Source organism: Pipistrellus hanaki (genome assembly GCF_964339955.1).
Source record: "Pipistrellus hanaki genome assembly, chromosome: 1".
Lineage (NCBI taxonomy): Eukaryota > Metazoa > Chordata > Mammalia > Chiroptera > Vespertilionidae > Pipistrellus > Pipistrellus hanaki.
In genome coordinates this window covers 171192055-171204584 of record NC_140503.1, presented here as the reverse complement: position 1 = coordinate 171204584, position 12530 = coordinate 171192055, and the positions used below count along the sequence as shown (strand labels likewise).

The 12530-nt window shown below is 40.9% G+C and overlaps 1 protein-coding gene across 5 annotated transcripts in view; it reads right to left on the bottom strand.

The window, feature by feature from the left end:
- The window catches only part of LOC311625609 (UDP-glucuronosyltransferase 2B31-like), a gene marked incomplete at its 5' end in the record, with an annotated part of 175748 nt that overhangs the window by 28317 nt on the left and 134901 nt on the right, over positions 1 to 12530 (bottom strand). For 2 of the 5 annotated variants that reach the window (XM_084890111.1, XM_084890114.1), the window contains 2 exons: positions 44 to 131; positions 2854 to 2985. The exons of the other annotated variants lie outside the window; for them this stretch is intronic. In XM_084890111.1, coding sequence (XP_084746237.1) covers positions 44 to 131; positions 2854 to 2985 — 220 coding nt within the window. The remainder of the gene's footprint in view (positions 1 to 43; positions 132 to 2853; positions 2986 to 12530) is intronic. 5 annotated transcript variants of the gene reach the window in all.

Genomic DNA, 12530 nt, shown 5'->3' with positions numbered 1-12530 from the left:
CTGGTTGACTTGATTCTGATTTCAGGGTTTTCCAGAATCTTACCAAGAAGGTCATTCTGGGGGATCCATTTATAGAGCCGGGTATTTGGCCCTAAGGTATCTGGTTTCTTGCCATTATATCTCCATATAACCTGTTAGGGTAAAGAGAGTAATGCGTTAAGTCAAACTGCAGAGGTATTTCATTTTAGAATTCTAAATAGGTTAAGATACATCTAGTTAAACCCCTGATATATTATAGGTAAGGGAATGCGGACAAGACATGTTGATAATGAGAACCAATAAAACCTACTGTTATAAGAGGCATAGGTACTCATATTGTGGGTTACTTATTTTTATATTCAGTCAGGTGATTTTTTTTTATATGCAATCAGGATGTTTCACACTTTGGGGTTAGATCAATGAAATTGTGAATCACCAATTGAAGCATATAAAATTTTTTAGGTAGTCATATAATTGTAGTGCAAAACACAGCTAATTAATAGTCTACACATTTATTTTATTTATTATTCTAGCTCTCATCATCTAGATTTAATGTTAACATGTTTGTTTATTTTTGAATGATGGAGAAGTGGTTTACTTATATTTACTAATTTCATAAATTATCGTAGAGTTTTACATCATTTGCTTTACAAGAATCCATGCAAACATCTATTTACAAGAAATAAGTCATTCTCATATTTAACAGTTTATTATTAATAATGATTAATGTCTGCTTAATGAGTATGTTTAGCACCTTTTATTTTTCTGCTTATTAATCCCCACTTCCAAGTAGTAATTTTTACCCAAATCCAGTTTTATCATTCTGGCTAGGGTTGAACATTTAAAATGTAGAAAGAAAATTCCATGGGCACTTTATAAATAATAGTTTACTTGTTGAAAAGATCAAATATGATGATGACGGTAAATTTTTTCATCTGATTGTTAACACTACAAAATATGCTACAATACATTGACAGCATTGATTAATATGGTTAATTAATTATAAATGGTCAAGCAATTTTGAAGTTCACCAGTAAGCTGGATTCTAGTTTATAGTGCCTAACAACTTTTTGCTATGTGAGTGTTATTTATTTTAAGTACTCAGCAAATTGGCATAGGTGATAGGGAGGAAACTACATTAGGAAACTAAAAGTAGTTCAAATGTATTTTATGTATTAGAATAATTCACTACCATAATTTATGCAGAAAGGGCAACATCTGAAACTGAGCCACACTAGGCTTGCTTCTTGTTAACTTCCTTCTCCTCTTCCTCTTCCTCCTCCTTCTCCTCCTCCTCCTCCTCCTCCTCCTCCTCCTCCTCCTCCTCCTCCTCCTCCTCCTTCTCCTTCTTCTCCTTTCTCCCCCCACTTCTCTTCCATCATCATCATCATCATCATCATCATCTTCATCATCATCATCATCAATTTATTATTCTTGTGGGTTGTTTTGAGGCCACATATTATAAAATGCTGGGTCACCTTGAGGGCTGGACCCACTTCCACTCTTTCTTTAATGTCTTCCTGCTTCAGAATTTAGCAGGGCCCAGTCCCTCAAGGAGATTCTCTTTCTTTTGTGCACACCAGCTTTTCTCTTTCTCTAAATCACAGTGGCTGACTTAGGTACCTAGATGTAGTTTGGTGAGCCCTGGACATTCTTACTCTGAATATCACCTTGCAACACTGTATAGGCATTATTCAAAATCCAGGGAAAGTAAGAGAGACCTAGATTACCTGGCAAGTCTAAACTATGATGACTTCCAGACTGTTATCATTCCGTTTTTAATGTTAAAATTTAAGTTCATTCTGAAAAGATCTGTTGTGTATACAGTACTCTAGGAATCCTGCAAGGAAATGAAGCAAATGATAGGATAGGATTTGGTGATATCTGTTCCTGCTCTATAATTCTATGTAATAAAATCCTAAAATGCAAATCGACTGACTTGCTGAACAACTGGTCGCTATGACACACACTGACAACCAGGGGAATGCGACCAGTAGCAGTGAGGGGGTGGCAGGGCTGGCCAGAGGCAGTGCCATGCCACAAGTCAAGGCAGGTGCCAGATGTGGCCCCCAATCACTCCGTCCGCTGGTTACCCCACAGATGGCCCTGATTGCTGGCCAGGCCTAGTGACCCTACACTATACATTGGGAACAGTCTCCTAGACTTAAAAATTAAAACCTGGCATAGCTACTCTAACACTGATAAAACAAGATGATGTAGCAATGACATGCATGGACTCTTGCTTGCACATTTTATGCTCAGCCCTGATTCTGATACTTATAAGTGTGTGACAAAGCCAATTACTTAACTTCTCTCTGCCTCAGTTTTTCCACCCATAAGATGGGGAAAATGTTACCACTGCCTCAGAAGGACCATAATATGTACTACTTTTTATAATCAGGTATAAATATAGCTGCCTGTACAAAAGCAAGATGCCTTTCACCTGTATGAAAAGTATGATCACTGGTGCATGCACTGGCCCTGATTGCAAGAGGGATGTCTGACTGCCAGTGTAGATCCAACATCCATTTGGGGTCCCAGATTGCAAGAGGACATGGGCCAGGCTGAGGGACCCCCTTGCCCCCGTGTACAAATTTCATGCACCAGACCTTTAGCACTATTATAATACCAAACTTCACACTGTACTTTTGATATATACTTCTTTGTGACTATAATGTTAATACCCTATTGCCCATCAAAAACACCCTTTGTACTCCTTTAACACCTGACAAGTGTATTTTGTTTTTCAAATTGTTATCTGAGATAATTGGAGCTATCATAATAGTTTACCTTTCATGTAGACATTTCTTAGTCAGACCCTTTATAGAGTTTAACACACTCATTAGTTTTCTGCTCTAAGGTAGTTTACCTAACCTTTTGTGGAAGCTGGGCAAGAGCTGATGCAATCACATTGGCTTTCTCTTCTGTCATGTTAGTGACCATCGACCCCAGGGAAAACACCACAATACCATTTTCTCCAGAGCTCTGGGCAAACTCTTCCATTTCCTGTGAAGGAAGAATTTTATCCATTACAACAAACAATTGCATAGTGAACACTATTGAAATAATTGCTTCAAACATCCAAAGAGAAATTTAAGTATTATAAGAAGTTATTAGAATAGTTCTTATTATTTTAGATTGTGCTAAATACACATAATATAGTTACCAACTTAACCATTTCTAAGTGTACAGTTCAGTAATATATATCTATACACATTATATATATTCATATGTATGTTTATATATAATAATCTTATTGTTGTATAACGCATCTCTCGAACCTTTTTATCATGTAAATTTACACTGTATTTTTATTACACTGTAATTCTCCATTTCCCATTTTAAGTTTTTGATAACTATCATTATTCTTTCTGTGTCTTTGAATTTGACTAGTCTAAATCCCTTACATAAGTGGAATCATGCAGTCTTTTTTGTCTGTGGCCTATTTCACTTAGCAAAATGTCCTTAAGATTCATCTATGTTATAGCAGGTGTTAGATTGCCTTCAATTTTATGGCTTAGTAATGTTCATCTGCAGATACCCTGAGCCACCAGAAAGACAAGTGGGTCCTAGAGCAAATGAATCCTGAAATATTGCAGGAGGTAAAAATCACAAAACTGATACTTTCATTTTTTAGGGACATCAGGAGAAGGCAGGGTTCTTTGAAAAAGATAATGCTGGGAAAAATAGAAGGCACCAGGAAGGAGTATGATCAAATATGAGATGGATTGACTCCATAAAAGAAACCATTCACATGAGGCTAAAAGGGTTGAGAGGGCTGTTAAAAGTAAGATTTTATTAACATCACTCATTCATGAGGTCTTCAGGAGTCAGTGCTGACTCACAGCACATATCTCATTGAGTGTATTGGTTGTTTATTGATTCATCTATCAATGGCCCTCAGGTTGATTTTATCTTTTGGCTCTTGTGAAAAGTGGTATAAATATGATTCTAATGTCACTGTTTTGGAATATACCTATAAGTTCTACTACTGGATCAAATGATAATTGTTTTTATTTTTTTGAGGAACCTTCATTCTCTTACTATCAGGGGCTGTTTTGAAGAGACCTAATCTCTCCCAGTTCCTTTCCAGTATACAATTAATGACCTTGAAATCCCTTATTACATACTATTGGCCAGGTGCATGGATTCATGCACCTTGAAAGGAAATTAATTAGAAGGTGGCTGGTGGGGTGGGACTGTGTGAGACTGGTCTGTCAAGTCCTGGAGCCAATGCCCCCCAAGTCCTTCCCCATTCGGTAACACTTGGGGCAGCTCTGTGCCTTGAAGGGTGTCTGCAGTGTGAGTGGGGATCCCTTGGACTGTCTGGGTCCCTCAGCCTGGCCTTTGGGGATCAATCTGAAACATCCACCAAGGGGCCCCCTAGTGTAAGAGGGCACTCTATAAATTGCTGTCATACAAGGTGTGGAATGCAAACACAACTGTGCAGTAAACCAGATTTGGGGCTGACAGTGTCCCAGGAACAAATAGACCCACAGCTGAAGGTGGAATCAGGCTTCCTCCTCTCTGGTTCAGGGGTGTGCCACCTGAGAACTACAGCTGCCAAGTATTGCAGCTTGGCTCCTGTGTTGAGCATCTGACTCCAGTGGTCAGTGTGCGTGATCCCTACCGACCAGTCAGCCAGTCAGATGAACGCTTAGCCAAATATATATAAATATATATAAATATATAAAAATATATAAAATATATAAATATATATAAATATATAAAAATTATATAAATACATTTAAATATATATAAATATATATAAGTATATATATATAAATACATAAATATAAATAATATATTATATAGGTACTTGTGTAGATGTGTGTCTTTGTGTGTTGTGCTTGAGAGGTGTATAAGGAAGAAATGAAATAGAGCCAATACACAGTATTGAAGAGGAAATGCTTTTAGAGACTCTTCATTTATATTGTTATCAATAAATAATATATATTATTATAATCAGGCTACTCAACAGTATCTTGACTCATCTTTATTTCTTTATTGTAGTTCTACTAATTCATTTTCATCTATGCTTGTCAGGTTTTCTGGAGAATTATTTTAGTATATTCATTAGTATTTTATTTGTCTATGAAAACTAAGAAAAAGTTCATTATGATTAGAATGACTGTATATCTTTTTAATAATCTTTATTATAATTTATAGCTCATCTTAACTTTTGTCACATTCTCCCAAACTTTCCCCAGAAATCATTAAAATTTATCAAAATACAGTTGGCATACTATATTATATTTGTGTCAGGTGTACAACATAGTAATTTGACATTTATATAATTTACTATGTGATGTTTAGTAACCATCTCACTGCACAAAATATTATTGACTCTATTCCTTATGCTGTACATTAAATTCCTGTGATTAATTTATTTTATAACTGGAAGTATGTGCCTCTTATTCCTCTGTTTTTTTTTTTTTCTTCATTCCCAACCTCCTCCCTCTGGCAACCATCCTAATATATAAAAAAACAGGGGCTGTCACGACCAAAACAACTGGATGGATGACTGAATAGGAGGCTGTCATACAAGCTGGCAGGGGGGGCAGTTGGGGGTGACCAGGGTGGCAGGGAGGCAGTGAGGGGTGACAAGGCTGGCAGGGGGCCAGTTTGAGGTGATCAGGCCAGCAGGGGGCAGTTGGGGGCAGCCAGGCTGGCAGGGGGTGCAGTAATAGGTGACTAAGTTGGCAGGGGGAAGTTTGGGGCTATCAGGTTGGTAGTCAGAGGCAGTTAGGGTGATTAGTCTGGCAAGGGGGCAGTTAGGGGCCATTAGGCAGGCAGGCAGGTGATCAGTTAGGAGCCAGCGGCCCTGGATTGTGAGAGGATTGTGCAAGTGCTGGTTTAAGCCCAATTCCCGGTATCAGATCTAAACCAGCAGTCAGACATCCCCTGAGCTGTCCCAGATTGGAGAGGGTGCAGGCTCAGCTGAGGGGACTCTACCCGATCCACGAATTTCATGCACTGGGCCTCTAGTTCTATATAATAAAAGGGTAATGTGCAAATTTACTAAACGGTGGGACAAAGAGTTGCTGTGATGCTCACTGACAACCATAGGGCAGATGCTCAATGCAGGGGCTGCCCCTGGTGGTCAGTGCACCCCAACAGGGGGAGCAATGCCTAGCTAGAAGCCCTAAGGTGGCAGTGGGGGAGTCCCTCGTGCATTCATGGAAGCTCTAGGATATCCAACTGGCGGCTCAGTCGGACATCTTCCGAAGGCTCCCGGACTGGGAGAGGGCACAGGCCGGGGTGAGGGACTCCCCTGAGTGCATGGATTTTATACACTGAGCCTCTAGTTGGTTTATAATTTGTATCTATAAGTTTGTTTCTGGTTGTTGTTATTTTAGGTAATACATATGAGTAAAATCATAGAGTATTTGTCTTTTTCTGCCTGATTTATTTAACTTAACATAATACACTATAGGTCCTTTCATGTTGTTGAACTTAGCAAGATGTTATCCTTTGATTTTGGTGAGTAACTTTTCCTGGTGTGTATAGACCACATAGATTTTATCCATTTATCCACTGATTGACACCAAGGTTGATTTCATATCTTGGCTATTGTAGTTAATGCTGTAATGAACATGGGGGTGTATATATCTTTTCAATTTAGTGTTTTTGTTTACCTCTGATAAATACTCAGAATTGAAAATTGCTGGGTTGTATGCTAATCTATTTTTAATTTTTTGAGGAATCTCCACACTGTTTTCTATAGTGGCTCCACTAATTTACAAACTTGCTCCATGCACAGGAGTTCCCCTTTCTCTTCCTTCTTGACAACACTTTTTATTTGTTGAATGATTTCTGGATATTTACTTTGTTTTCTGCTACTTTACTTACTTCATTTATCAGTTCTAGTAGTTTTTGTGTGGTATCTTTAGGGTTCTTTATTTACAGTATTATGTCATCTGCAAATGGTGACAGTTTTATTATATTTCTTCATTTCCAATATAAATGCCCTTTATTTCTATTTCTTCTCTGATTGCCCTAGCTAAGCCTTCCAATGCTATCATCCTACCGAATAAAAGCGTAACATGCAAATTAACCATCACTCCACCACACCCACCAACCATGCCCAATAGCCACGCCCACCATCCAATCAGAGTAAGTATGCAAATAAACCCAACCAAGATGGCTATGGCCACAGAGAGCAGGAGGGAGGCTTGGGCTTCTCAGGCAACGGAAGAAGCCAAGCTTTCTGCCTGCTCTTGCTGGCCTAGGCCTCCACTTAAGGCTACAAAATTTCAATTATAGAAGGTAAACAAATCCAAACAGAAATGGCAGCAGCCACAGAGCTGGAGAGAGCAGGCTAGGGTTGTCCCCGGTAATGGAGGAAGCAAAGATTGCTGCACACCCTGGCTGGCCCAGGCCTCTGCTTAAGGCTACAAAGTTTCAATTATAGAAGGTACATAAGTCCCAATAGAAATGTCTGCCAGCCACAGAGTAAGCAGGAGGCTTTGCTCTGCTTCAGGCTACAAAATTTCAATTGTAGAAGGTAAATAAATTCCAGATACCAGGGGTCATGGCCAGCCTGCAAACCACCATAGGGCCCTTGCCCAGGCACCCCCATGTCCCAAGGGAACCCCCACCCTGATCCGGGACACCCTTCAGGGCAAAACAGCTGGCTCCCACCCATGCACCAGGCCTCTATCCTATCTAATAAATGAGTAATATGCAGATTGACCATCACTCCAACACACAATATGGCTGCCCCCATGTGGATAAAGATCTTGCCCCCATGTGGACACAAGATGGCCAGCAGGGGAGGGCAGTTGAGAGGGACCAGGCCTGAAAAGGTGGGCAGATAGAGGTGATCAACCCTGCAGGGGAGGGCAGTTAGGGGTGACCAGGCCAGCAGAGGAGGGAAGTTGGGGGCAAACAGGATGGCAGGGGAGCAGTTAAGCATTGATCAGGCTGTCAGGGGAGTGATTAGGGGGTGATCAGTCTGGCAGGCAGAAGTGGTTAGGAGCAGTAGTCAGGAAGGCAAGCAGGCGAGCAGTTGGGAGCCAACAGTCCTGGATTGTGAGAGGGATGTCGGACTGCCCATTTAGGCCTGATCCCACCTAAATGGGCAGTTGGACATCCCTTGAGGGGTCCCAGATTGGAGAGGGTGCAGGCTGGGCTGAGGGATACCCCTGGCCCCCTGGCATGAATTTTGTGCACCGGGCCTCTAGTACCTAATAATAGACAAACATATAAATTGACCTTACCTCCTCTTTGCCCACATCCAATCAGAGTGAGTATGCAATTTAACCCAATAAATATTGAGGTTAATTTGCATATATAGGTGCCCAGCAGCATAGGTCCTGGAAACTTTCTCAGCACCCAGGTCACTCCGAGGGAGCTTCCCTGTGGGTCCTGAGCAACCTGGGAAGAGCCTGAGACAGGGGCCTCCTAGGCAGTGGTGGAGCTGGGTGATCAGAGGTTGCTGGGGTCCCCTGCCCAGGCCAGGAGGCTTTAGGTCTTGGCAGGCCTGGAGCCCAAGATCAGAGGTGGTCAGTGTGAACTACAGAGGAAGCATCTTTTCTGACTGATTATTGGCTAAGCTCCCTGTATGCCACTAGTAATACTCTTAGTTACTTGGGTAATAAGAACCCAAAAAGGTGATCTAGGGTTTGTCCACCACACTCCTGGAGAAAAAAAATGAAGGTCTGCAGCTGGAGGGCTAAGAAATGTCATATTCTGCCCTAGCCGGTTTGGCTGAGTCGATAATGCCTCAGCCTGTCTAACTGCAGGGTCTGGGTTCTATTCTGATCAAGGCATGTACCTAGGTTGCAGGCTCCTCCCTGGCTGGAGCCCAGGCCAGGGCTCATGCAGGAGGCAACCAAAGTGTTCCTCTCACTTTGATGTTTCTCTCTGCCTTTCCCTTTCTCTTCCACATTCTCTAAAAATCAATGGAAACATACCCTCAAGTGAGGATAAAAAAATAAATAAAGAGAAGTCACATCCTATGGAAGACACATCTTGAAAATTCCTAAAAGAAAATTGTCATTTTTTTCATGGTGAAGTGACCGGAATCAGTGTTGATGAAAACACCTTGGTGGCTGTGATGACTGGCAGTGGCTTAAGCAGTGGGGTGATGGGGCTTGTACCTTCCCCTAATCATCCTGGTCACCTCAGTAGGACATCCCCTGAGGACGCCCAGTATGTGAGAGGGGAGCAGGCTTGGCTGAGGGACCTTTCCTCCCAATGTACAAATTTCATGCACCAGGCCTCTAGTATTAAATAAAGGTGGCGATAGTGGGCATCACTGTGTTGTTTTTGATTGCAGAAGAAAAGCTTTTAGCTTTCCACCATTAAATACAATATTAGCTGTGGATTTTATTGGTCATATATGGTCTTTATTATGTTGACATTTTGTTCTCTCTGTACCCACTTTGTTAGAGTTTTTATAATGAATGGATGCTGGATTTGTCAAATACTATTTTTCTGTATCTTTTGAGATGATCACATGATTATATCTTTCGTTTTGTTGATGTCTATCACATTGATTTTTGATGTGGATATGAAACCATCCTTGAATGTATTGCTAGAATACATTCCACTTGAGTATGATGTATAATCCTTTAATATATTGTTGAATTCAGTTCTCTAATATTTTGTTGAAAATATTCACATCTATTTTATCAGAGGTATTTACTGTCTTGTGCTTTTTTTTTGTATTTTTTTTGTCTTTGTCTGCTTTTGTTATCATGATACTGATGACTGCTTTTATAGAATATGTTTGGAAATATTATTTCATTTCCAATATTTCTGGAATAATTAGAAAAGGATAGGTATTTATTGATTGGTGGAGTTAAATGTTCAGTAGAATTTACTTGTGAAATCATCTGGTTCTTAACTTTTATTTACTGGGAATGTTTTTTATTTTTTTTTTAACTACTATTAATATTTCAATTTTTTTGCTATTAATCGATATGTTCAGTTTTTATGCTTTTTCCTGGTTCATTCATCAAAGGTTGTATGTTCACTGTATAGCTCTTTTTCTGAAGATTTCTTTTATTCTTTCATTTGGGGCCTGTTCCTTTGTCTCCCTATATTTTCTGCCTCTTTGTGTTTGTTTGTGTGTATTAGATCCCTGGTCAGCAAAATGCGGCCTGTGAGCCACATGTGGCTCCTTAGCCCTTTGAGTGTGGCTCTTCCACAAAATACTACAGCCTGGGTGAGTCTATTTTGAAGAAGTGGCATTAGAAGAAGTTTAAGTTTAAAAAATTTAGCTCTCAAAAAAAAATTTCAATCGTTTTACTGTTGATATTTGGCTCCGTTGACTAATGAGTTTGCCCACCACTGTATTAGGTCAATGTGCTTTGACTCCCAGTCTTCTATATTTCTTCATTTGTTTTATTTTCTGTGTTTATTTCTAGGATTTAGATGAAACATTTCTCCTGAACCTGATGGAGTGGGTTTGTGTAGGAATGATCTTTGTGCTGTCTGTGTGCTGCATGGATTCGGCAGGCTGAGTGGAATTGATGTGGTTGCTTGAGGTACCAGGGGGATTCCAGGCATGCAGGCTAGCCACAGTGGAGACAAACATGGAACAATTTTCCCAGGGTACTCAGCTTTGTGGTCACCCTGGTAGGCTGTATGGCTGGGTTTGGAGTAGGCAGTGGCATATGGCTGCAGCACTGCCATGGCAGTTTGTCTGTTTGAGCCTGGGGGTGGCGGATGTTGGGTGAGTGGCCTAGGGCACGCTATGGTGGCCTTGTAGGTGAGCTGTAGCACTTGAATTGAATTCCTGCCCATGCTCTCAGTGGAAAGAGAATGTAAACATTGGCACTCACAGGCACCTCCAATCCCAGTGTTTCCACAGGGCCTGGAGAGTTCTCACAGTTTCTCAACATTCTCTATGCAGTCTCGCTCTTATTTCTTGTGCAGAAGCTGTTTAGTCAACCCTCACCTGTTTTCCATGAGGAAATGCTCTTCATGTAGGTGTGTATTCTGATTGTTCATGTGAAGGTGTCAGCTCAGGGTCTTCCTTTGATGAAATCTTGGACCTCTCTCTCTAAATCACTTCTTACATGCTGGAGAATTACTATAATTAATGAGTCTGCTATTATTATTCAGAATTCCCTGAAAATAGTCTTAAGATTTCTATTTATAATCCAGAATTATCCTTAGTTACTTACCTGAGTGTCCATGTTTCTGACATGTTTGTGTATAACACCTTTTGGTCTGAAATCATATTGTAAAATGGAAGTTCTAGTAGAATATGCTATGTGTACCTGGCTATCAGGGGCCGTTATAATCACTTCACTGAATCTCCCAGGGAGCACCTGCCCCACAGTGGGAGAGGTACAACTGGGCTCTGTGCACCAAAGATCTGGTCACCCTCTTGAGTAAGTCAGTTTGATGTATTTAAAGTTGCTGTGACAAACTCATGTTCAGAATTGTTTCAGAATTATTCTGTTGTGGTCCCTGACTTTTCATCAGTTTTCAAATTTTACTACTTTCAGTACTAGAAAAATTCCTGATTACTCAGTGTACTTTCTAACTCCCCACCCCAACAGGTATAAGGAGCCAAAATTTCATATCTGGTCCAAACTTCATAGTCTTCTATCCAACCCCACCCGCCCTGTTGATTTCTCTGTTTTTAAAAATTTAGTTGTTTTTTCTCTTTGGAAAATAAAGACATAACCCTCCTGACATAAAAAGTTTACTGTCTCATTCTAATCATTATTTCAAACAAATGTTTAAAAAGTGAGATATAATCCTATAAAATAAGAGCCTAATATGCTTCCTGTTTGAAAGTTCATTCACTGTTGGACCAGTTGCTATTATGTGCACTGACCACCTGGAGGCACATGCTCTGACTAGTAGGTTAGCTTGTTGCTGGGGTCCAGCCAATTGGGACTGGGCAAGATGGGCCTGAGATGCCCTGGAGCCCTACCATGATCCCTCCCCTGCCATCCAACCTCCCATAGACCCTCCCCAGCAGGACAGCCTTAATTGGCCCTGATCAGAACTCGCTAGAAGGGCCGGACACACCCTGGAGCCCTCCCCTTGTCCCTCCCTGGCTTTAATTGTGACCTGGTGAGTATCCCTTGGCCTGGATGGCGCCCTCTCACAACCTGGGACCCTAGGGGGATGTCAGAGAGCCAGTTTCAGCCTGATCCCTGAAAGCTAGGCTGAGGGACCCACTGTACCAGACCTCTAGGTGATATATATTATTCTGTAAGGTTTTTAAAAAATTTTATTTTACTGATTTTTTACAGAGAGGAAAGGAGAGGGATAGAGAGTTAGAAACATCAATGAGAGAGAATCATCGATCAGCTGTCTCCAGCACACCTCCTACTGGGGATTTGCCTGCCACTCATGTACATGCCCTTGAACAAAATTGAACCCTGGACCTTTCAGTCCATAGGCTGAAGCTCTATCCACTGAGCCAAACCAGTTTTGGCACATTCTGTAAGACTTAAAGTGTGCAGTGTATTGAGTTGATTCTTTTATATATTGCTAGAGGCCCAGCATAGGGATTTGTGCACCGGTGTGGTCTCTCAGCCTGGCCTGTGCTCTTTCACAAACAGGGACCCTTTGGCAGA